The following is a 26,023-nucleotide window of genomic DNA, read 5'->3' on the forward strand; positions in this document are numbered from 1 at the left end:
CGTCACTCACTTCGTCCGCCCCGCAGCAGCATCCCGTGTCCCAACTCCCACCTCCTCCACAAGGGGCCCCACTGAGGCTCTGTCACCCAAGAGCCCATAAAAACCTGGAGCCGGCCCTATGTTCAATAACACTTTTGTGGGGTGTGGGTTCTTGCTCCCACGTCTCTTTGGCAATGTCCAAGAGACCCCTAGGATGTCTGCCGTAAACTAACTCAAAAGGGGAAACCCCAGTGGAAGGCTGCGGTACCTAACGGATGGCAAACATCAAATAGGGTAACAGAACATCCCAGTCTTTTCCCATCCTTGCTTACCACCTTTTTCAGCATATTTTTTAAGGTTTTGTTAAACCGTTCTACCAACCCGTCTGTCTGGGAATAGTAAACAGATGTACGCAACTGTTTGATATTAAAAAGTTTACACAATTCCCTGGTCACTTTAGACATGAATAGGGTACCCTAATCTCTCCTTTGGTAGTCCCACTCGGCAAAACATGGCGAACAACTCTTTGGCTATCAATTTTGCTGACGTGTGCCGTAGAGGGATGGCTTCAGGATATCGGGTAGCATAGTCCATGACTACCAGAATATGCTGATGCCCTCGAGCGGACTTAACTACAGGACCTACCAAGTCCATGGCAATCTTTTCAAAGGGCACCTCAATAATGGGCAGAGGTACCAGGGGGCTTCGAAAATGTGCCATGGGGGCATGCAACTGACACTCTGGAATGTTTCACAAAACAGTTTAACCTCATGATATGCCCCCGGGCCAATAAAAATGCTGCAATATGCGGTCCAGCGTTTTTGTGGCACCTAGGTGACCCCCTAGCACATGTTTATGTGCCAACTCCAGCACTGTCTGGTGATAAGACTGGGGTACCAGTAATTGCTCTAAGGTCTCGCCTCGCACCCTGTCAACTCGGTATAACAACTCCTGGTTGACAAACATGCGGGGGAACACCTCATCAGTGCCTGGGCGCTGAGACACACCATTGATAACAATCACATTTTCCCAGGCCCTTTGCAGAGTGGGATCCTGGTGTTGTGCAGTACCAAAGTTATCTTGAGACACTTTCAAATCTGACATCTGAAGTTCAGTACCAGCCTCCTCGGCTTCACCTGCCATTACCTCTACGGGAGACATAGAGCCACAATCCTCTTTTAACATGGTCACCCTTACGGCAGGAACCCTAGAGTCCTGGTCACTAGGTTCAGGCTCAAGGACCTGACCAGACAACACTTGTGGTATTCTTGGGGTTGAATCCTCTGACCCTTGCTTTCCCCACCACAGAGTCCAAAATAGGGAAAAGTCCCGTCCCAGAATGAGGTCATGGGGCAAGTTCTTAACAACCCCTACCTCATGTCGGCTCTCTCCACAGGGGGTCTGGATGGAGACAATCATGGTTGGGTAGTCCCTTATATCTCCATGTATGCACAGGACCTCGACTGTGCGTCCAGTGACAGTCCCGTGGTCAACATAGTTCCCATAAACAAGGGTCACTCGACTGCTAGAATCCAGTAGTGCCACCACTAAGCACCCAGCCACGGTCACCTGGCACAGGTGGCACTCATCAATAGTGTCTGGGGTGGCAGCAGTGTATACAGGTGCAGCATAGAGGGACACCCTCCAACCCAGGATGCAGTCCATGGGTTCAGTGGCATGGGGCAATTAGCCGCAATATGGCCCGGCTCGTGACAGTCCTTCTCCCCTGGGTCACTACCTTATCCTGGGGAGCCCAAGATAAATTGGCCCTCTGGGCCTTGGGAGTTTGTAGGATTTGGGGGCACCCCTTCCCTAGGGACTGTGCAGTATCGCTCCACCAACCCCACCAATGCATTGGCGTTTCTTGGGTCACCATGCCCCACCCACCTCTGGATCTTACCCGGTAAAGACCTCAGATAACGGTCTACGACAACCCCCTGACCGTTGAGCCCAGAGATTCTGGTCCACACCCAGTCAGGCCAGAATCTCCACCTTCACACGCTGGTAATCACAATGCATCCTGTTCACTCAGGTCAAAATAAGCTTGCTGGGGCTCAGCAAATAAGAAAGGAGCCAACACCTCTGCCCAGAGCTGCGGTGGAAGCCTCTCACGGGTGGCCACTCTTTCAAACCCAGTCAGATAGGCCTTTACGTCGTCCTCTGACGTCATCTTGGTCAACGCTTTACGGACCTCTTTGCTGGCATCCCACTCTAGCTTTGCTGGATCGGCCTTTTGCTGAGCAGCCAGCAACATGGACATCTGCTTGGCCAAAAGACAGTTGGTCTTCTATTGTGCTGCATTAACTTGCTGCTGCTGCAGACAGGCCTCTGCATGTCTCTGCTGCAACAGCCTGTTAGCCTCTTGTTGCGCTGCAATAGCCTCTGCTTGTCTCTGCTGCAACAGCCTGTTAGTCTCTTGTTGCACTTCACTGGCCTCTGCATGTCTCTGCTGCAACAGCTTGTTAGTCTCTTGCTGCTGCTGATTAGCCAGTATCAGCTGTTTCACAATCTCCTCCATAGCTGTGGCTTTCTATCTCAGCTTGTGTATGTCTCACTGCACTTATGCCCGCATCCGAAGCACCATATGTGAGGAATCGCTCAGGTAGATGCTTGTAGCAGTGCAGGAAACAGGGACACAGACACTGGATTGCACACGAGTTCAGGCTGTATTAACATGTAACGCATACACCGCTTTTGTAAAGCCACAGAATAAACAAAACAAAATCCTTCTCGGCTGAGAAACTAACTTAAACGTAAGGAAACTTTTCCCTGACTATACAGGAGACTGGCTACCAGTCTCCCACCTTGGCAACAACAATGGGTGGCACAGTACCTGCTTTGGAGGTCCGGTCTGGACAGTTCAACTCTGTCAGTGTGGTGCCACCCTGCTAGTCTTCACACACAGACTGTTATAAGGGCCTGATTAGTCAGCTGACCTCCCTGGTGCGGGCCATTACCAAACACCCTTTAGCTGCCTGGCTGGGACATACCCGTCTTCCCAGACCACACCCTTCACTCTCTCACTATATATATATATATATATATATATATATATATATATATATATATATATATATATTTTATCTGCCCCAATATCACTGTGACTAGAGAGCATCTATATGTCACTCCTACCACAACCTGCTGACGTACAGCAAGGTCAGGACCTTTATAAAAAAAAAAAAAACCCCTCCCTGGACACCTGATTTATCTGGTTTTGGTTTGGAGTCAAATAGTTCAGGTATTTGTATGCCTATAGAGAGGTGTGATTCAACTTGGCACTTCAGACATATCTACCTGGCACAGGGCTCTATCAGCTGTGCTAGGAGGGGAGGTTTTAAGGAGCGCATGAAGGGGGGAGCATGAGGTGTGACATTGTGGACATGAGCTAGCTTGGATAGAAGGCAGCAATAGTTTATATACCTTGAAATAAGTGTGAAAGTATAATATGGCAGCAGAACTTGCTTTAATCAAGGCTGGGAGGGTTTATATGAATTTATTTATTTACAGAAGCGGGAAAATGGCTTACATGGTTCAATTAAAAAAAAAAAAATCAGTAGCGTAAACTGACCAGTGATCCAAATTTTAGACCTACAGCATGTCAATTTATGCAAAGGCTTAAAATAATTAAAAAAAACATACTCAGATGCTGTAAGTCCCATCATCCTAGCCAACCCGCAGTCCTCAGCACTGGTCTTCTTCATGCATTGGCCCTCACATGGCTACTGCACTCAATCACTGGACTCAACGGTCATGTGCAGGTGGTCAGATACGTCATCACTGAAAGAGTTCCGTGGCATTGATGATATACCCAACCATCCGCTGAAACTAGTGATTGGCTGCAGTGACCACGTGGACCTAAGCCATAGACCAGGTAGCTGCGGCTGGGACGGTGGGATATAGGACAGGTGAGTACTAGAGATGAGCGAACAGTGTTCTATCGAACTCATGTTCGATCGGATATTAGGCTGTTCGGCATGTTCGAATCAAATCGAACACCGCGTGGTAAAGTGCGCCATTACTCGATTCCCCTCCCACCTTCCCTGGCGCCTTTTTTGCTCCAATAACAGCGCAGGGTAGGTGGGACAGGAACTCCGACACCGGTGACGTTGAGAAAAGTAGGCAAAACCCATTGGCTGCCGAAAACATGTGACCTCTAATTTAAAAGAACAGCGCCGCCCAGGTTCGCGTCATTCTGAGCTTGCAATTCACCGAGGACGGAGGTTTCCGTCCAGCTAGCTAGGGCTTAGATTCTGGGTAGGCAGGGACAGGCTAGGATAGGAAGGAGAAGACAACCACAACAGCTCTTGTAAGAGCTAAATTCCAGGGAGAAGCTTGTCAGTGTAACGTGGCACTGACGGGCTCAATCGCCGCAACCCAGCTTTCCCAGGATCCTGAATGGAATACACTGTCAGTGTATTCCCGTATACCCGATATATACCCCCGATACCCGATCCAACGGTGTGCCCCCCCACCTTCACCCCAGAAATACCCTGCAAGTCCCCTAGCAATAGAATTGGGGCTATATACACCCACTATTTTTGCTACTGCCATATAGTGCCATTGTCTCACTGGGAATTCAAAGAATATATTGGGCTTACATATAACTTCAATTCCAGGGAGAAGCTTGTCAGTGTAACGTGGCACTGACGGGCTCAATCGCCGCAACCCAGCTTTCCCAGGATCCTGAATGGAACACACTGACAGTGTATTCCCGTATACCCCATATATACACCCCAAATCACCGTTCCAACGGTGTGCCCCCCCACCTTCACCTCAGAAATACCCTGCAAGTCCCCTAGCAATAGAATTGGGGCTATATACACCCACAATTTTTGCTACTGGTATATAGTGCCATTGTCTGACTGGGAATTCAAAGAATATATTGGGGTTACGTGCACCCACAATTTTTACTACTGGTATACAGTGCCAGTTTCTGACTGGGAATTCAAAGAATATATTGGGGTTACAAATACCCTCATTTCTTGCTACTGCCATATAGTGCCAGTTTCTGACTGGTAATTCAAAGAATATATTGGGGTTACGTGCACCCACAATTTTTACTACTGGTATACAGTGCCAGTTTCTGACTGGGAATTCAAAGAATATATTGGGGTTACAAATACCCTCATTTCTTGCTACTGCCATATAGTGCCAGTTTCTGACTGGTAATTCAAAGAATATATTGGGGTTACGTGCACCCACAATTTTTACTACTGGTATACAGTGCCATTGTCTGACTGGGAATTCAAAGAATATATTGGGGTTATAAATACCCTCATTTCTTGCTACTGCCATATAGTGCCAGTTTCTGACTGGGAATTCAAAGAATATATTGGGGTTACGTGCACCCACAATTTTTACTACTGGTATACAGTGCCATTGTCTGACTGGGAATTCAAAGAATATATTGGGGTTATAAATACCCTCATTTCTTGCTACTGGTATATAGTGCCATTGTCTGACTGGGAATTCAAAGAATATATTGGGGTTACGTGCACCCACAATTTTTACTACTGGTATACAGTGCCAGTTTCTGACTGGGAATTCAAAGAATATATTGGGGTTACAAATACCCTCATTTCTTGCTACTGCCATATAGTGCCAGTTTCTGACTGGTAATTCAAAGAATATATTGGGGTTACGTGCACCCACAATTTTTACTACTGGTATACAGTGCCATTGTCTGACTGGGAATTCAAAGAATATATTGGGGTTATAAATACCCTCATTTCTTGCTACTGCCATATAGTGCCAGTTTCTGACTGGGAATTCAAAGAATATATTGGGGTTACGTGCACCCACAATTTTTACTACTGGTATACAGTGCCATTGTCTGACTGGGAATTCAAAGAATATATTGGGGTTACAAATACCCTCATTTCTTGCTACTGCCATATAGTGCCAGTTTCTGACTGGTAATTCAAAGAATATATTGGGGTTACGTGCACCCACTATTTTTACTACTGGTATACAGTGCCATTGTCTGACTGGGAATTCAAAGAATATATTGGGGTTATAAATACCCTCATTTCTTGCTACTGCCATATAGTGCCAGTTTCTGACTGGGAATTCAAAGAATATATTGGGGTTACGTGCACCCACAATTTTTACTACTGGTATACAGTGCCATTGTCTGACTGGGAATTCAAAGAATATATTGGGGTTATAAATACCCTCATTTCTTGCTACTGGTATATAGTGCCATTGTCTGACTGGGAATTCAAAGAATATATTGGGGTTACGTGCACCCACAATTTTTACTACTGGTATACAGTGCCATTGTCTGACTGGGAATTCAAAGAATATATTGGGGTTACGTGCACCCACAATTTTTACTACTGGTATATAGTGCCATTGTCTGACTGGGAATTCAAAGAATATATTGGGGTTACGTGCACCCACAATTTTTGCTACTGGTATATAGTGCCAATTTCTAACTGGGAATTCAAAATGCGCAAGGCTCCCGGAAAGGGACGTGGACGAGGCCGTGGGCGAGGTCGGGGGAATGGTTCTGGGGAGCAAGGTAGCAGTGAAGCCACAGGGCGTCCCGTGCCTACTCCTGTGGGGCAGCAAGCATTGCGCCACTCCACAGTGCCAGGGTTGCTTGCCACATTAACTAAACTGCAGGGTACAAACCTTAGTAGGCCCGAGAACCAGGAACAGGTCTTGCAATGGCTGTCAGAGAACGCTTACAGCACATTGTCCAGCAGCCAGTCAGACTCTGCCTCCTCTCCTCCTATTACCCAACAGTCTTGTCCTCCTTCCTCCCAAAATTCCCAAGCTTCACAGAACAATAACCCCAACTGTCCCTGCTCCCCAGAGCTGTTCTCCGCTCCTTTCATTGTCCCTCAACCTGCCTCTCCACGTCACGATTCCACGAACCTAACAGAGGAGCATCTGTGTCCAGATGCTCAAACACTAGAGTCTCCTCCATCTCCGTTCGATTTGGTGGTGGATGACCAGCAACCCACCCTCATCGACGATGATGTGACGCAGTTGCCGTCAGGGCATCCAGTTGACCGGCGCATTGTGCGGGAGGAGGAGATGAGACAGGAGTTGGAAGAGGAAGTGGTGGATGATGAGGACACTGACCCGACCTGGACAGGGGGGATGTCAAGCGGGGAAAGTAGTGTGGATGTTGAGGCAAGTGCAGCACCAAAAAGGGTAGCTAGAGGCAGAGGCAGAGGTCAGCAGCTTAGGCGAAGCCAGGCCACACCCGGAATCTCCCAAGATGTTCCAGTTCGTACCCAGCCCCGAAAAACTCCCACCTCGAGGGCACGTTTCTCGAAGGTGTGGAGTTTTTTCAAGGAATGCGCCGAGGACAGATATAGTGTTGTCTGCACAATTTGCCTCTCGAAATTGATTAGGGGCTCTGAGAAGAGCAACCTGTCCACCACTTCAATGCGCCGTCATTTGGAATCCAAGCACTGGAATCAGTGGCAGGCAGCAACGGCAGGACAAAGGCCGCCTGCCGTTCACGCCACTGCCACTGCCTCTGCCACTGCCTCTGCCTCTGCCACTGCCACTGCTGACTGTGCTGGCGATGTACTCCAGAGGACGAGCCAGGACACCACTTCATCTGCCTCTGCCACTTTGTTGACTTCTCCCTCATCCTCCCCTGTTCCTGTCTTATCTCCTTCTCCTGCACCATCAAAGGCACCATCAGGCGCTTCTTTACAACAACCCACCATCTCTCAGACATTGGAGCGGCGGCAGAAATACACTGCTAACCACCCACACGCGCAAGCCTTGAACGCCAACATCGCTAAACCGCTGGCCCAGGAGATGTTGGCGTTCCGGCTTGTTGAAACTCCTGCCTTCCTGGACCTGATGGCAACTGCGGCACCTCGCTATGCCGTCCCTAGCCGTCACTACTTCTCCCGGTGTGCCGTCCCCGCCTTGCACCAGCACGTGTCACTCAACATCAGGCGGGCCCTTAGTTCCGCGCTTTGCACAAAGGTCCACTTGACCACCGACGCGTGGACAAGTGCATGCGGACAGGGACGCTACATTTCACTGACGGCACACTGGGTGAATGTAGTTGAGGCTGGGACTGCTTCCCAAACTGGCCCGGTGTACCTCGTCTCCCCGCCTAACATTCCTGGCAGGGACACGAGAAGAACACCCCCCTCCTCCTCCTCCTCCTCCTCTACCGCCTCCTCCTCCGCCACCGCCTCCTCCTCCGCCACCGCCTCCTCCTCCGCTGTTAGATTGACCCCAGCTACGAGTTGGAAACGTTGCAGCACTGGCGTTGGTAGACGTCAGCAGGCTGTGCTGAAGCTGATCAGCTTGGGGGACAGACAGCACACTGCCTCCGAGGTGAGGGATGCCCTCCTCGATGAGACGGCAATATGGTTTGAGCCGCTGCACCTGGGCCCAGGCATGGTCGTTTGTGATAACGGCCGGAACCTGGTAGCAGCTCTGGAGCTTGCCGGACTCCAACATGTTCCATGCCTGGCCCACGTCTTCAACCTAGTGGTGCAACGTTTCCTAAAGAGCTACCCCAATGTTCCAGAGCTACTGGTGAAAGTGCGGCGCATGTGCGCCCACTTTCGCAAGTCGACAGTAGCCGCTGCTAGCTTAAAATCTCTCCAGCAACGCCTGCATGTGCCACAACACCGGCTTTTGTGCGACGTCCCCACACGCTGGAACTCAACGTTTCAGATGTTGAATAGAGTGGTTGAGCAGCAGAGACCTTTGATGGAATACCAGCTACAAAACCCTAGGGTGCCACAAAGTCAGCTGCCTCAGTTTCTCATCCATGAGTGGCCATGGATGAGAGACCTTTGTGACATCCTACGGGTGTTTGAGGAGTCCACAAGGAGGGTGAGCTCTGAGGATGCGATGGTGAGCCTTACAATCCCGCTCTTGTGTGTTCTGAGAGAATCCCTGATTGACATCAAGGATAACTCAGATCACACAGAGGAGTTAGGGATAGCATCCGATCCGTCACAGCTGGAGAGTAGGTCCACACATCTGTCCGCTTCACTGCGTTTAATGGAGGAGGAGGAGGAGGAGGAGGAGGAGGAAGAAGAGTTGTCCGATGATGTGATGGTGATACAGGAGGCTTCCGGGCAACTTCGAATCGTCCCATTGTTGCAGCGCGGATGGGTAGACATGGAGGATGAGGAGGAAATGGAGATTGAACTTTCCGGTGGGGCCAGAGGAGTCATGCCAACTAACACTGTGGCAGACATGGCTGAGTTCATGTTGGGGTGCTTTACAACCGACAAGCGTATTGTCAAAACCATGGAGGACAACCAGTACTGGATCTTTGCTATCCTTGACCCCCGGTATAAAAACAACATCTCGTCTTTTATTCCGGTAGAGGGGAGGGCCAATCGCATCAATGCTTGCCACAGGCAATTGGTGCAGAATATGATGGAGATGTTTCCAGCATGTGACGTTGGCGGCAGGGAGGGCAGTTCCTCCAGTAGGCAACCAAGTTCTCACCGGTCCACACAAACGAGGGGCACACTGTCTAAGGTCTGGGACACCTTGATGGCACCCCCTCGCCAAAGTGCCGCCACGGAGGGTCCTAGTGTCACCAGGCGTGAGAAGTATAGGCGCATGTTGCGGGAATACCTTTCCGACCACAGCCCTGTCCTCTCCGACCCCTCTGCGCCCTACACGTATTGGGTGTCGAAGTTGGACCTGTGGCTTGAACTTGCCCTATATGCCTTGGAGGTGCTGTCCTGTCCTGCCGCCAGCGTCCTATCTGAGAGGGTGTTCAGTGCAGCCGGTGGCATCATCACTGACAAGTGCACCCGTCTGTCAGCTGAGAGTGCCGACCGGCTCACTTTGATAAAAATGAACCACCACTGGATAGAGCCTTCATTTTTGGGCCCACCTGTGTAAAGCACCCCAACATGAAACTCCATGTCTGTACTCAACCTCTCCAATTCCTCCGCATCCTCATACTCATCCACCATAAGCGTTGCACAATTCTGCTAATACTAGGCTCCCTCCACCCTGATTTCCCCCAACTCTGCTGGTTAGAGGCTCCCTCCACCCTGCTTTCCCACAACTCTGCTGGTTAGAGGCTCCCTCCACCCTGATTTCCACCAACTCTGCTGGTTAGAGGCTCCCTCCACCATGAATTGGTCCAAACTGGGCTGTTTAGCGGCTCCCTCCACCATGAATTGGTCCAAACTGGGGTTTTTAGAGGCTCCCTCCACCATGAATTGGTCCAAACTGGGCTGTTTAGAGGCTCCCTCCACCATGAATTGGTCCAAACTGGGGTTTTTAGAGGCTCCCTCCACCATGAATTGGTCCAAACTGGGCTGGTTAGAGGCTCCCTCCACCATGAATTTGCCCAAACTGGCCTGTTTAGAGGCTCCCTCCACCATGAATTTGCCCAAACTGGCCTGTTTAGAGGCTCCCTCCACCATGAATTGGTCCAAACTGGGGTTTTTAGAGGCTCTCTCCACCATGAATTGGTCCAAACTGGGCTGTTTAGAGGCTCCCTCCATCATGAATTGGTCCAAACTGGGGTTTTTAGAGGCTCCCTCCACCATGAATTGGTCCAAACTGGGGTTTTTAGAGGCTCCCTCCACCATGAATTGGTCCAAACTGGGGTTTTTAGAGGCTCCCTCCACCATGAATTTGCCCAAACTGGGCTGTTTAGAGGCTCCCTCCACCATGAATTTGCCCAAACTGGGCTGTTTAGAGGCTCCCTCCACCATGAATTGGTCCAAACTGGGGTTTTTAGAGGCTCCCTCCACCATGAATTGGTCCAAACTGGGGTTTTTAGAGGCTCCCTCCACCATGAATTGGTCCAAACTGGGCTGTTTAGAGGCTCCCTCCACCATGAATTGGTCCAAACTGGGGTTTTTAGAGGCTCCCTCCACCATGAATTGGTCCAAACTGGGCTGTTTAGAGGCTCCCTCCACCATGAATTGGTCCAAACTGGGGTTTTTAGAGGCTCCCTCCACCATGAATTGGTCCAAACTGGGGTTTTTAGAGGCTCCCTCCACCATGAATTTGCCCAAACTGGGCTGTTTAGAGGCTCCCTCCACCATGAATTTGCCCAAACTGGGCTGTTTAGAGGCTCCCTCCACCATGAATTGGTCCAAACTGGGGTTTTTAGAGGCTCCCTCCACCATGAATTGGTCCAAACTGGGGGTTTTTAGAGGCTCCCTCCACCATGAATTTGCCCAAACTGGGCTGTTTAGAGGCTCCCTCCACCATGAATTTGCCCAAACTGGGCTGTTTAGAGGCTCCCTCCACCATGAATTGGTCCAAACTGGTGTTTTTAGAGGCTCCCTCCACCATGAATTGGTCCAAACTGGGGGTTTTTAGAGGCTCCCTCCACCATGAATTTGCCCAAACTGGGCTGTTTAGAGGCTCCCTCCACCATGAATTGGTCCAAACTGGGGTTTTTAGAGGCTCCCTCCACCATGAATTGGTCCAAACTGGGGGTTTTTAGAGGCTCCCTCCACCATGAATTTGCCCAAACTGGGCTGTTTAGAGGCTCCCTCCACCATGAATTGGTCCAAACTGGGGTTTTTAGAGGCTCCCTCCACCATGAATTGGTCCAAACTGGGGTTTTTAGAGGCTCCCTCCACTATGAATTGGTCCAAACTGGGGTTTTTAGAGGCTCCCTCCACCATGAATTTGCCCAAACTGAGCTGTTTAGAGGCTCCCTCCACCATGAATTGGTCCAAACTGGGGTTTTTAGAGGCTCCCTCCACCATGAATTGGTCCAAACTGGGGGTTTTTAGAGGCTCCCTCCACCATGAATTTGCCCAAACTGGGCTGTTTAGAGGCTCCCTCCACCATGAATTGGTCCAAAGTGGGGTTTTTAGAGGCTCCCTCCACCATGAATTGGTCCAAACTGGGGGTTTTTAGAGGCTCCCTCCACCATGAATTTGCCCAAACTGGGCTGTTTAGAGGCTCCCTCCATCATGAATTGGTCCAAACTGGGGTTTTTAGAGGCTCCCTCCACCATGAATTGGTCCAAACTGGGGTTTTTAGAGGCTCCCTCCACCATGAATTGGTCCAAACTGGGCTGTTTAGAGGCTCCCTCCACCATGAATTGGTCCAAACTGGGGTTTTTAGAGGCTCCCTCCACCATGAATTGGTCCAAACTGGGCTGTTTAGAGGCTCCCTCCACCATGAATTGGTCCAAACTGGGTTTTTTAGAGGCTCCCTCCACCATGAATTGGTCCAAACTGGGTTTTTTAGAGGCTCCCTCCACCATGAATTTGCCCACACTGGGCTGGTTAGAGGCTCCCTCCACCATGAATTGGTCCAAACTGGGGTTTTTAGAGGCTCCCTCCACCATGAATTGGTCCAAACTGGGGTTTTTAGAGGCTCCCTCCACCATGAATTTGCCCAAACTCTGCTGGTTAGAGGCTCAATCCACACTGATTTTCAAAACAAATGTTGGTGCCAACCTCAACTTACTACAAGGGCCAAATTCACTGCTGGTGACAAGCTCTCCTCACTGCAAGTGCCAAATACACATGTTTCAAGGTGTTTTCCTACTGTCAGAGAGGTGGTATTGAGTGTGTAAAGTGTGTAGTTGTTAGGCTGTGATGTTGGGGTAATAGAGGGTCTTTGGTGTGTTAGATGCCCCCAGACATGCTTCCCCTGCTGTCCCAGTGTCATTCCAGAGGTGTTGGCATCATTTCCTGGGGTGTCATAGTGGACTTGGTGACCCTCCAGACACGGATTTGGGTTTCCCCCTTAACGAGTATCTGTTCCCCATAGACTATAATGGGGTTCGAAACCCGTTCGAACACACGAATATTGAGCGGCTGTTCGAATCGAATTTCGAACCTCGAACATTTTAGTGTTCGCTCATCTCTAGTGAGTACGCCTTTTTTCATTATTTTAACTCCTTCATTAAATTTTGTCTGGTGGACAGAAAACTCCTTTAATTTAGCTACTTAAATGTACAGGCACTTACCCCGGAAAGTCCTCATCCTGCCATTCTTCTTTAACATCCACATCCACATTTTCCATACGCAATGTAGCTTCTGTAGTTCCCATCACTTTGTACTGTTTAGAAGGTATTTTAAGAATATACGACCAGCTTAGACCCCTAAACAAACATTAAACAGCTTTAATGTCATTTGTTATAAGTGAATTTGTTTTCAGTAATGAAGAAAAATAGACACAAAACAGCATCCATCAACTTGTTATCCCACAGTGATGATCTAGGGAAAGGGCAGCATCATAAGAGGCATTTGTCACTTGCCTTATATTAGTGGGGAAGACTTTAAATATAGGACAGGATAAAACTCTGCAACAGTGACCAACCTACAATAATATTATTTGGGATATTTTACACAGCAGAAAGGCATCTAGTCCCTTATTTAATGAATGACCATTGCAATATCCTCTGGCAGGAAGTTCCATAGTCTCTCACAGTAAAGAAACCCTTTCTGTGGGTGAAGAAACGTTCTTTCCTCTAGCCTTATGAATGTGCCCCTTGTTAAAGTTACAGCCCTGGTATTAACAGATCATGGGAAAGACCTCTGTACCGTCTCTTTATATAGTTACACACAATGGTTAGGTTATGTCTAAGCCATCACTTTGCAACTGAAATAATATACAGACTTTTGCGTCAAACATAATAAGGTTCTTATTACACATATATGTGGCCCAATTAGAAATTGTACATGACACCGAATGATACATATATTAGCACATTAAATATTCCACATAGCAGATATACTAAACCTCTTTAGCATCTAAATCTAAATCTAATCTGGTAGGAATGTCTTATCCAAATATCACTTTTGTAGAAAAGAAATGCTGGGCCTTACATTAGGGAATGTGCTTGTGTAAACCATGTTATGGCAAGGAGCAGGTACATGTAGAACAAGCATAGTCATGAACAATTGGAGACCTACCTGTCTTCCCGGAGGAAGTTTCAGAAGATTTTAATGTAAATAATCATGGAAAATGGCTACGCAGAAACGTCTTTCACCTCGGCCCTCATCTGCCAGAACATCTCTGAAATGGTTCATTCAAATCCTGGAGAATACAAGACTTTTTCTGTGCACTGAAAGGCCTGAGAAGATGCTGCAATCCTTCATCTTTGGGATGTATGACGTGGGTTAGTCCTCAGCCCAGTGCTCATGCCTATAGAATACGTACATGGCTCTGTATCATCCACTCACAGCTGGTCCAGGCTCAGCAGCTGATGCACCAGCTATTGTGAATGTGCAATGGAGGAGACAGGAAGAAAAGGAGGAGGAGGGGGATTGATTCTCCATTAGCTACCACCCCTCCCTTTTCACGTGAAGTCTGGTGTTCATTGGATAGAGCTTGGCAGCATCCTGGCAATCCAGAAGCCGCCTATCAAATAGAGGAAAGGCAAGCTTTTAGTGACATAGTGATGACTTAACTCCTATGTTGCTGGATATACTGATGGACAGTGAATGAAATGCTATATGGAAGGTTACACGCTGAGCCATATATTGGAGTATTAGGTAGACTGGCACTAGATGTCATATGCCCATGGAGTGACCTATTTTATATTGTTCAATAGTGAAATATTCTAGTCATAATATATTTTATCTTTTACATCATATATATTTTATTACAGTGAAGGTTTCACTGTTTATGTCTTAGTCTATGAAATATTCCCTATTTGTCAGAAGACCTGTGAAACTCTCTCATAGAACAAAATTGAATCCAATATCAATATTTCAGGGTTAGTTTCTAAGAAATGTGCCTAATTTATCATTAGGTGTCTGTCCCTTAGTAAATATGGTGCATTTGCAATAATCTGAATTCTTTAACCTTTGCTTTTGAGAAATGAGTCCATTTTCAGATTTGTCTACATTTCTTAACTGATTTGAAGTCAGGAGACAAATGCCACAAATTTGGCACTATATTGGTTGAATTGTACATGAGACTTTGTAACCTATGCCAAAATGTGGGTCTCACCTTTGTAAAAAATGGGGGTCCTAATGTTTTTGTTGTTCAAATTGGTATTTAGAGGATACAGCAGATATAGAAATAATACAAAATCATACCCCCCACCTTACCAGATTCAGCAGGACAGTCTCGGTCGGTGGTATGTCCTGGATTCAACTCATCTGCATCTGGAGAGGAGGCAGATGAGTTCAATACAGTGGAGTAAGAGCGGACAGCTCCTGCCTCAGCACTGTACCCCCTATGCGTTCCGACTCCAGGAGCTGTAACTCATGCAGCTCCCTAAACAATCTGGGACAAGAGACTGCAGACTGTGCAGCAGGAGAGTGAGGAGAGGTGAGTATGAGTGTTTTTTTTACGTAAAGTTTTGACAGATGAAGAGGGAAATTAAATATCCTAAGATGGATGGCGGATAATAAGCTGGGGGTATATGAGGGGGACATTAAACTGAGGGGGCATATGAAGAGGGACATTAAACTGGAGGGCATATGAGGGGGACTATAAACTGGAGGGCATATTAGGGGGACTTTAAACTTTGGGGGCAGATAGAGGGGCATTAAACTGTGGGGGCAGATGAAGAAGGATATTAAACTGGTGCTAGATCTAGGGGGCATTAAACTGGGGCAATTGGATTGGACATTAAACTGGGAGCAGCTGGAGAACAATAAAGTGAGGGCAACTGGAGGAGGATATTAAACTGGTTGCAGCTGGAGGGGAACATTAATGTCCTCCTCTAGTTGTTCATAGTTAAAATTTGCTGCAGTGTGCATAGCATGGTGCACATTTTGTCACTCTTTCTGTCCTTTGAAAGTTTGGAGGTATGCAAATTCCTTTGGTCAGTTAAAATATATAAAAAAAAAACTTGATAGTCTTCAGTAGCTGATACATTTTTTAATGGCTAACTAATAATGATGACAGATTACAACGTTTCGGAACACTCGGTTACTTTCTCAAGTAAGTTTTATAAACCATTTCTGAAGGATGCTGTAACATCTCTGCCTGTTCAGGTCTCTGCTCCACCCTCTGCTCGCGTGCTGCGGCGCAGGAGGCGGGTGCAGTTTGATAATTTGCTTGAAGTTTTTAGTTGCCCTGTGTGAACACGGCTCTAGTTCTGTAATTGGATTTGCACCACACCCGTCTTCTGCCCTTGTTGCCTCTGTCCATTCAGTGGTTTGATTTTGTCTTGCCTGTGATTGACAGCTTTTCTTCCTGTCAGGTTCTGGGCGGGTTCTTCCTCCCCTATTTAGTCTTGGCTCACAGTCACACTGGTGCCGGTTATTGCCTCTTGCTTGCTGGTTTCCCTTGCTGTTTATTTACTTGTATTCTCATCCTTGACCTTTGGCTTTCCCTACTGACTATTCTTTTGGACTCTGATTTGGCACTGCATCGCTCGACTGTTACCGTACCCTGGCTAGCTGACCTTCCTTTGTTGTTGTTCGTCTTGTCTGCGTTTTTTGTGTCACGTATTCAGGGAGGGACTGCCTTCATGGTTGCCGCCTATTACATAGGATAGGGCCTGGCAATAGGAAGGGTCAGTTGGGGGCTTCAGCTTAGGGCTCACTGTCCCTTGTGCCCCTTCCTCCAGGGTTCACCAGCAGCTTATGGGGAATTATCATCTGACTATTCCCTAACAGATGCATTTTTATATACAAAAAAGGACACATAGGGATAGAATTCCAGGAGGAAGGGGGGGTAAAGGGTTATTACTAATTGGTAAAGCCGCAACGGCTTTGCAAATCGCAGCGTGTCTGCGCTGCAATCTGTTCCGCAAAGTGGGGAAATGAATCCCATCCACTTTGCCTGCACTGTACAACGCGATTTTTCCCACAGCGTCTCCGCAGGCAAATCGTGGCGTTTACGTCCCGTGGGACCCCACATGTAGCAGAAAAGCTGCTTTTTAATTGCAGATTTTGCTGTTTTTTTCTCCTTTTTTTTTTTGGGGGGGGGGGGGAGGGGGGGTTTTGCCTAAGCCAAGAATAGCTACCAAAGCAATGGGAAATATATGGGAGATGCTTATACTTCTACCTTCTGTTCAATCTACTGCTGACTTTGGCTCAAAAAGATGCAGCAAAATCTGCATAAAAAGCTGGGTTTCTGCAATGTGGGGCCTCAGACTAAATGCAGATAGTGTTCTCCCATAGTTACAGGGCAGTGTCTGCACAGGGGTCATAGCACTAAGTTTAAAAAAGAAAAGGCTTATGGCAAGTGGATAATGTGAGCTGAGACGATATAAATGCATTTCTGTAACTCAGGATGATGAATGATTTCGTGATTTAGAATGTCATGATTTTTAGGCTAAAGCCCCACGTTGCGGAAACGGTATGACGTGGGGGGGGTGTTCGGTGGGCTAATTTACATAAAGTAATTAACCAAAATTACAATTAAATGGCAGGGAGAATCGAAAAAAAGAAGGTAGTAGTAGAATAGCCGTTTTTTTTTTTGCAATTTTCTAAAAAGCCACATTTGAGAAATTTGGTGTATAGACATGTAGACATGCTAACCATGCCCACTTTTGAGTGAAAATGCAAAGTGTTCTGCAGTACAGGGAATGAGAAATGTCTCCTAACGGAGGATTAGCATTGCTGTGAGTGAGCCTTCATCTCATAATAACTTTGGCACATCTCAGCTGAAATCCATGCAAACTAGGAGTGCCACAAATAATGGGAAATTTTCTGGTGTAAATAATGTTAAATTTGTCAGGTCTATATTTGCAAAAGCGAATATTGACAAAATTGGGTTTTACCAGACATTTTACTTAATTTGGGGCACATTTATCAACGTGTTTTTGTGCTTGAACTTGGCGAGTGCTGCACCTTTCTTGCACCTTTTTCGCTGTTACGCCTGATTTATGAAATGTTTGCAACTTTTTTCTACGTAAAAATTCCATATCCACCACTTTGTGATTTTTGCAAGAAAAGTAAGCCAAATTTACAGGACGATACAAATTAATGCTTAGGCGGCGCTAGCGGACCAGATAGGTAAACTGCATTGCAAGCGGCTTCATTGGGGACGACGACACCCCTTTGAGGACTTTGGACCGCGTGTGAAATGTGGCCATAACTGCATGTAACCTTCACAACCCAGTGGCCCAGTGGTTAGCACTGCAGCGCTGGCGTCCTGAGTTTGAATCTTGCCAGGAACAACATCTGCAAGGAGTTTGTATGTTCTCCCCATGTTTGTGTGGATTTCCTCCCATTCTACAAAGACATACTGGTAGAAAAAAAAAAAAAGTACATTGTGATCCCTATATGGGGCTCACAATCTACATTTTAAAGAAAGAAAATTCCTCTTTATATATCAGGTCATCATCTTTGGCCGCCACCGACAGCTCTCTTATTTGTTGTCGGAAGATCAATACATACCTCAGATGATGATCTCATAACAGGATCTATCTAAGAATATTACATTACACATATCAACATATTTATGTCTATCAAGGAGGACAGTATTGCTCCCCTGTTCGGAAGGCTTAAAGGGGTTTTCTGGGTAAAAAATGTTTGTTTTTTTTAAAGTTTCGGTTAGTGCCATTAATGGGTTAATAAATGCAGCCATATACCTTTTAGTATTTTAGATTTCTGGATGTCTCTGGGAGCTCCTGGTATCTCCTGCTTTTGTTTATAAGCTTCTGCTTCCTGCTATGTAACTTCCTCACTCTCCCCTCCTTCCTCACTCCCCCCTCCCATACATCCCCTCCCTGTCTCTCTATCTATCCCGCTCTTCTTATCTACACATCCCAACCACGCTTCTTCCTGTTAGATGGCCCCTCCCTCCTCCCTCCCTGATTTAGTCTTCTCTTCCAGCGACGATCCACCTCTATTGTGCATGCATAGATGCCCAGTATAGGTGGGGTGGATGGGAAGGAGTAGTAATGATGATCCATTTCTGGAGATCGTGGGGGGGGGGGGAGGGTGTTTCTCTGCTGTTTACTCTTCCTAGTCTTCTAAGCACATGCACACTAAGAGCCGGAGAATGCTCTGTTGGAATCAAGGCTATAGCTTGTAGTAATCATGGCATCTTTGTTCCATTTACTAGGTAGCATAATGCAGGTATCCTCAGCGCTGGCAGGGAGCCAAGAGGAAGTCCCCATCCAGCGCTGAGGTGTACATTGAAAAGGGCGCCCCATCCCCTCCTATGATACGCCAACCAGTGGTGCCCAGAGGAGGGAGGGAGGAGGAGCCCACGGCTCGCCCCACGGCTTTTCAAGAGCCATCAGGCTTATACAGCCCGACGGATCTCAGTCTGTCATTGCCTTAATTGATTTTTTAACTAAGCATATCTTCAAATAGCCTTTAGAAAGGCTATTCTAGTATACTTGTCATTCCTTGTTTTTGAAAAAATCTGCTTTTCTTGATACGCAAGTTAATCTTCAGGGAGCATAGGAAGCATATTCCCTGTGCTCTGAGCACCCCTGCATCATCAGCTGCCTTGTTGCATAATGCCCCCTTTTTGAAAGATGATTTACACCTCTTTACTTCTTCCAGAGCAGCTAGTCACATCAGCATGATTAAAATCTTGAGCATGTGCTATGCACTCAATCACTTCGGGATTGAGGTGAGTTTTATTCCCTACAGCTGGGGTCCTATAGATTATATGGGTTGTTTTATTAGTTACATGTATTTTTAATGAATAATTAAATCCGCACACTACTGTTTTTATACTCAATAATATGAATTATTATTATTATTATTATTATTATTATTATTGTTTATTTATACAGAACCATTAATTCCATGGTGCTTTACATTTGGATGGATTTTGCACTTTAGTATATTATGAATTATATAATATGTTGTACTTGATATTTACACCTTAATTGATGTAATTAACCGGTTAAGGACCGGGCCCAAAAGTATGTTAAAGACCAGGCCTATTTTTTCAAAACTGACATGTGTCACTTTAAATGTCAATAACTTTGAGACGCTTTAACTTACACAAGTGATTTTGAGATTGTTTTTTTCATAACACATTATACTTCATGTTAGTGGTAAACACTAATCAATATTTTTGTATTTATTTATAAAAAAAAACTAGGAAATTTGATGGAAATTTGAAAAAAATTGCAATTTTCAAAATGTGAAATTTTCTACTTTTCAGGCAGATGGTTATACCATCCAAATACATAAATAAATATTATCTACCATATCTCTGCTTTATATTGGAATCATCTTTTGATTGTCTTTTAATTTATTTTGGACGTCACAAGGCTTACAAGTGTAACAGCGATTTTCCAGATTTACAAGAAAATTCCCCAAACCAATTTTTTAGGGACCACTTCAGTTCTGAAAGTAATTATATATATAATTACCTATATAATAGAAACCCCCATAAATCACCCCATTTTCAAAACTGCACCCCTCAAATTATTCAAAACAGCATTTGGGATGTTTTTTTTAACCCTTTAAGCATTTCATAAGAATAAAAATAATATGGCAGTGAAATTTAGACATTTCATTTTTTTCACTAATACATTCATTTAGACCTAAAATTGACACATTCAAAAAGGGTTAAAGGAGAAAATGCATCTGACAGTTTATTGTGCAATTTCTCCCGTGCACAGAAATACCCCACATGTGGGTGTAAACTGAATTTTTGGGCACACAGCAGTGCATGGAAGGGAAGGAGCGACACTGGGTGTTTGAACAGCAGATTTTGCTGGAATAATTTTCAGCGCCATGCCTCATTTGCAGAGACCCTAGAGTACCAAAACAATGGAAACCCCCCAAACGTGACCCCATTTTAGAATCCACACCCCTCAAAGAATTCATCAAGGGGTATACTGAGCATTTTGACCCTACAGTTGTTTCACAGATTTTACTAACATTGGGATGTGTAAATGAAAAATTACTAAAATGTCACTTTATCTCCAAAGTTTTCATTTTCACAAGGGGTTAAAGGAGTAAAAGCCCCCCACAGTTTGTTAAACAATTTCTCCTGAACACGGCAATACCCGATATGTGGCCATAGTATGCTGTATGGGTACATGGCGGGGCTCAGAATGGAAGGAGCGCTATTTGGCTTTTGGATGGCAGATTTTGCTGGAATTATTTTTAGGTGCCATGTCGCATTAGCAGAGCCCCTAGAGTACCAATACAGTGGAAACCCCCTAAAAGTGACCCCATTTGGGAAACTAAACCCCCACAGAACATATCAAAGGGTAGAATGAGCATTTTGACCCTACAGCTGTTTCACAGATTTTATTAACATTGGGCCATGAAAATGAAAAATTACTTTTTTACCAATAAACTGTCAATTTAGCCCCAAATTTTTAATTTTCACAAGAGGATAAAGGAGAAAAAGCTCCCTAAAGTTTGTTACACAATTTCTCCTGAACACGGCAATACCCCATATGTGGCCATAATCTGCTGTATGGGAACATGGTGGGGCTCAGAATGGAAAGAGCGCTGTTTGGCTTTTGAAGGGCAGATTTTGCTGGAATATTTTTCAGGTCCCATGTCGCATTTGCAGAGCCCCTAAAGTACCAATACAGTGGAAACCCCCTAAAAGTGACCCCATTTTGGAAACTACACCCCTCATAGAATTTATCTAGGGGTAGAGTGAGTATTTTGGCCTCACAGGTGTTTCACAGATTTTATTAACATTGGGATATGAAAATGAAAAATTACTTTTTTTCCCAATAAATCGTCCATTTAGCGCCATAGTTTTAATTTTGCAAATAGTTTAAGAATTAAAAGCCCCCCCCACAGTTTGTTACACAATTTCTTCTGAACACGGCAATACCCCATATGTGGCCAAAATCTGCTGTATGGGTAAATGGTGGGGCTCAGAATGGAAAGAGTGCTATTTGGATTTTGGAGGGCAGATGTTGCTGGAATAGTTTTCTGGTGCCATGTCGCATTTGCTGAGCCCCTAAAGTACCAATACAATGGAAATCCCTCAAAAGTGACCCCATTTTAGAAACTACACCTGTCAAGGAATGTATCAAGGGGTATTATCATTTTGAGCCTAAAATGCTTCCCAAAAATTAATGTACAAAATGAAAATTGAAATTTTTAAAAATATGCCATTTCGGTGCCCAATACGTTGCACCCACTTTGTGTTGTCAGAGACCTGCACTCCTAAAACTATTAAGTGGGCCATCCCGAGGGGCAAAAAAATTATATATGTGGGTGTAAACTGCTACTTGGGCACACAGCAGGGCTCAGAAGGGAAGGTACACTGCGCTTTTTAGCTTTTGGGGTACAGATTTAGAGGGACTTTAAGGGCGCCATGTTGTTTTTGTAGAGCCCTCGAGGTGACAGTAAACTGGAATTCCCCAAGACGTGACCCCATTTTGTAGGGGCAATTTTAGGGTCTCTGCAAATGCGACATGGTGTCCAAAAACGAAGAATCTAAATCTGCACTCCAAAAGCACATATTGCTCCTTCACATCTGCGCCCTGCTGGGTACCCAAATAGCGGTTTATGCCGACATGTATGACACTGGTGTACCCCGGATAATGGACTTAATGCGATATGTGGGTAGAAATGGCTGTTTGGGCACAGCCGGGGACAGAAGGGAAGGAGCGCTATTTTGGTTTTTGGAGCACAGTTTGGTTTTTGGACATCATGCCACTTTTGCAAAGCCCCTGAATAGTCAATAAAGTGGAATCCGCAAACATGTCACCCTATTTTGGACACTACCCCACTGATGGGATTTATCAAGTGGTGTAGCGAGAATTTTTAACCCTTGAGTGTTGCATTTATTTAGTTTTCAGAAATGAAATCGCAACTGATAGAGAAGTTAAAAATGAAATTTTTCCAGAGATTCGCCATTTTAGTGCCCGATATGTTGTGCCCAACTTATGTCAGCAGAGATACACACTCCAAAAACTGGTAAGCGGGTATCCCGGGCACAACAGCTTTTAGAGCGTTAATCTCTGATACAAGTCGGGCACAACATATTACGCACTGAAATGATGGATTCCTGGAAAAATGGTCATTTTCACCTCTCACAATCAGCTTCGTATTCATTTATGGATAATAAGTTATAGCAACACTTGGGGTTTAAAAATGCTCTCTGTACCCCCGGATAAACCCTTCAGGGGTGTAGTTTCCAAAATAAGGTCACATATCAGGGGATTCAGCTCTGCAAAAGTGTCATGGCATCCAAAAACCAAACCGTCTGTGCTCCAAAAACCCAATAACCCTTCTTCCCTTCTGTGTCCGGCTGTGCCCTAATATCAGTTTATTCCTACATATGACATTACGTCCGATATAACGGGTACACCAGTGTCATACATGTGTCATACATGTGGCATAAACTGCAGTTTGGGCGCGCAGCAGGGCGCAGAAGGGAAGGAGCGCTATGCAGCTTTTGGAGCACAGATTTGGATGTTTGATATCTGAACGCCATGTCATGTTTGTACAGCCTGTAAGGTACCAGAAAAGTGGATTCTCCAAAGGAGTGACCTAATTTTGAAAACTGCACCCCTCAAAGAATTTATCAGGGGGTGTAGTGAGTATTAGTATCCCAGACGTGACTGCACAGCGGATGGCGAAGAGGGAATATGTAAGCTGTGCGGAGAACATTGAAAACACCAAATTCCCTACTATGTCCCAGTAGCTCCTATGATTGGGGGAGTTGCTCTGGGGGTCACTTTGGGGGTCACTTCTGGTGTCTTTTCCCTCATAAGATGTAAATCTGGGGTGTCCCCTGATATTTGCTCGCACAGCTTATACAGTATATTCCCTTCCTGCCACAGTCAGTTTTTGTCTTCACATTGCTAGATGCTATATTTTATTTATTTTTCTGGTGACGCGGCCATATAAGGGCTTGTTGTTTGCGGGATGAGATGCATTTTGTAATGACACCATCTTTGGGTGCCTACAACTTACTGAATACATTTTATTAACTCTTTCTTGCTGGATTTAAAAAAAAAAAAAAATCAATCCTGGCATTGAGTTTTACATTTTAAATTTTTCGCCATGCAGCGTACAGTAAAAGTAACATGTGACCTTTATTCTGCGGGTCGGTACGGTTATGGCAATACCTCATTTATGTTATTTTTTTATGCGATACTAATTCTGCAGAACAAAAACACATTTGGGGACATAAATCAATGTTTTTTGCATCGCCATCTTCTGAGAAGCGTAACATTTTTATTTTTCGGTTGACAGTGTTGGTTGAGGGCTTATTTTTTGCGGGACAATGTGCGCTTTTTATTGGCACTATTGTGGGGTGCATATGACTTTTTGATCACTTTTTATAGCATATTTTGTAGGATGAGATGGCAAAAAATCACTACTTCCGGCGAGTTTTTTCCGTTTTTTTTTTCCGACGTTCATTGTGTACATTAAATATTATTTCAGTTTTATTGTACAGGTTGTTACGGACGCGGCGATACCAAATATACGTTGCACCTAGTAACACCTAACCCCTGCCCCCCCAGCACCCCTCCCCCCGCCAGGAAGGTACTTAAAGACCGGACGTATTTTGGCAATAGTCCGGTCTTTAGGTACCAGCACATGAGGCCGTAAATTTACGTACGGCGGTCCTCATGTGGTTAATTGATCATGCACCTTGAGGAATCTTATGTTGAACCTAATGGATTTGCACCCAAGTTGATATCTATCTATCTATCTATCTATCTATCTATCTATCTATCTATCTATCTTCTACCTGTCAAGAGTCCCCTACGAAGAGTTAATTTTTTTGAGAGCATAAAGACCATTAGTAAGTTTTAACCACAGGACAGACACACACTAGTTACTTCCTGATTTGTGACCCGGACGGCTGCCTAAGCTGTCCGGGTCTTGACCGGGCGTGTGGCTCCCCCTCCCTCCTCTCTTTTCCCCTCCCGGCGGCTGTTGCTGTCCGGGGCGGGGTTTTCGGAGGAGGCGGGGTTACGAGCCCTATGTAACTTCCGGCGCTGGGCGGGGACTTCCTTTCGGATCCCCGCCAGCGTCGGAGCAGGACGTGTTTTCCTGCAGCGCCGATGGACCCGACGGCTCGTCAACAGCAGCTCATGGAGCTGCTGCAACAGAGGGTAAGGGACGAGGGGACGGCGTGGTTGGAGACGCTGCTCACTGCGAGCGGCGGCTCCAGCCTGCCTCCCGCTCCACCGATGCCGCAGCGTGAGGCCTCTACCCGGCCTAGCAGGACGGCGAGGCCTCCCGTGCGGCTGTCCCCTGATGCGGCCCCCTCTAGCCGGAGCAGGGCTCCGGCGCGGGGGGTCGCCCGCTCAGTATCGCGTGCCGCCCGGGCTCCTGCGCGCACCGGGCGGCGCGCAGCTTCCCTGTCTGGGGGTGCGGGCACCCGGGCTCGCGGGCGCCGCCCCCCGGTCTCCGTTATGGCAGCCAGTGCGGGGGGGGCGCCCCCCCTCCTCCCCTATCCCCCCCACCGGTCTCCAGTGGCAGTACCCCTTCGGTTAGGCCGGCGATGGGCCCCCCGCCCTCCTCCCAGCATGTTTCAAGGAGTGCTCCCCCTAGGGAAGCCTCCCAAGAGGCCTTAGTTGTAGCGCCCCCTGTGGGGCCTAGTGCAGCTGCGGCTGCGGTTCCTCCTGGGGCACCCCCACCGCCGCCGGGTAGATTGGCGCGGTGGTTTGGGAGGGCATCTACCACCCCTGCGGGGGTTGACAGTGCTGCACCAGCCCAGGATACGGCGGCTGGCACTTTAGATCATGTGTCTGCGTTGGCTCCGTTGCCGGCCGCAGCCTCCCCAGTGTTGTTTCAGGAGAGCGAAGAGGAGTTCTTTGATGTGGAGTATGTGCCTGGAACTCCTCATGTTTTGCCACCTGGTCACTCCCGTTCCCTGTCTAGTCATGCGCCGGGGTCTGGGGCCCGCTCCTACAGGAGTTTTGGGCCGGAGGATGATGTGTCGATGCGTTCTGGGCGGTCTCGGCGGTATCGTAGTCGTTCTAGGTCGCGAAGTCGCCGGCGGCGTCGTGGGTCTCGCTATAGCCGGCGTCGGTCGGAGTCCCGTTCGTCCTCCTCCTCACGTGATTCCCGTAGGTCCCGGCGTTCGCATTATAGCAGGAGTTCCAGGAGGCGGAGTGGGAGGAGAGAATACGGTTCCGCCCAGGGCGTTCCAGTCGTGCCTGCTGTTGTGGTTCCTGAACCTCCTCCTGTTGTGGCTCCGTTGCCTCCACCCCTGGTCGCTTCGTCGCAGATCCCAGTGATTCCGGCTGGTGAGTTGTCCTGTTCGCAGGCTTGGT

At 46.8% G+C, this 26,023-nt stretch overlaps 2 protein-coding genes across 2 annotated transcripts in view; one reads left to right on the forward strand and one right to left on the reverse strand.

The window, feature by feature from the left end:
• ATCAY (ATCAY kinesin light chain interacting caytaxin) overlaps positions 1-14,206 on the reverse strand; it is a 40,207-nt gene extending 26,001 nt beyond the window's left edge. Inside the window, exons 1-2 of the mRNA XM_075281633.1 lie at positions 13,842-14,206; positions 12,893-13,027 (exon numbers count right to left, since the gene is read on the reverse strand). Coding sequence (XP_075137734.1) covers positions 12,893-12,975 — 83 coding nt within the window. The 5' untranslated portion in view covers positions 12,976-13,027; positions 13,842-14,206. The remainder of the gene's footprint in view (positions 1-12,892; positions 13,028-13,841) is intronic.
• Positions 1-26,023, forward strand: part of MATK (megakaryocyte-associated tyrosine kinase) — a 210,144-nt gene that overhangs the window by 111,500 nt on the left and 72,621 nt on the right. The gene's annotated exons all lie outside the window — the stretch shown is intronic.

This window comes from Leptodactylus fuscus, chromosome 1 (genome assembly GCF_031893055.1).
Source record: "Leptodactylus fuscus isolate aLepFus1 chromosome 1, aLepFus1.hap2, whole genome shotgun sequence".
NCBI lineage: Eukaryota > Metazoa > Chordata > Amphibia > Anura > Leptodactylidae > Leptodactylus > Leptodactylus fuscus.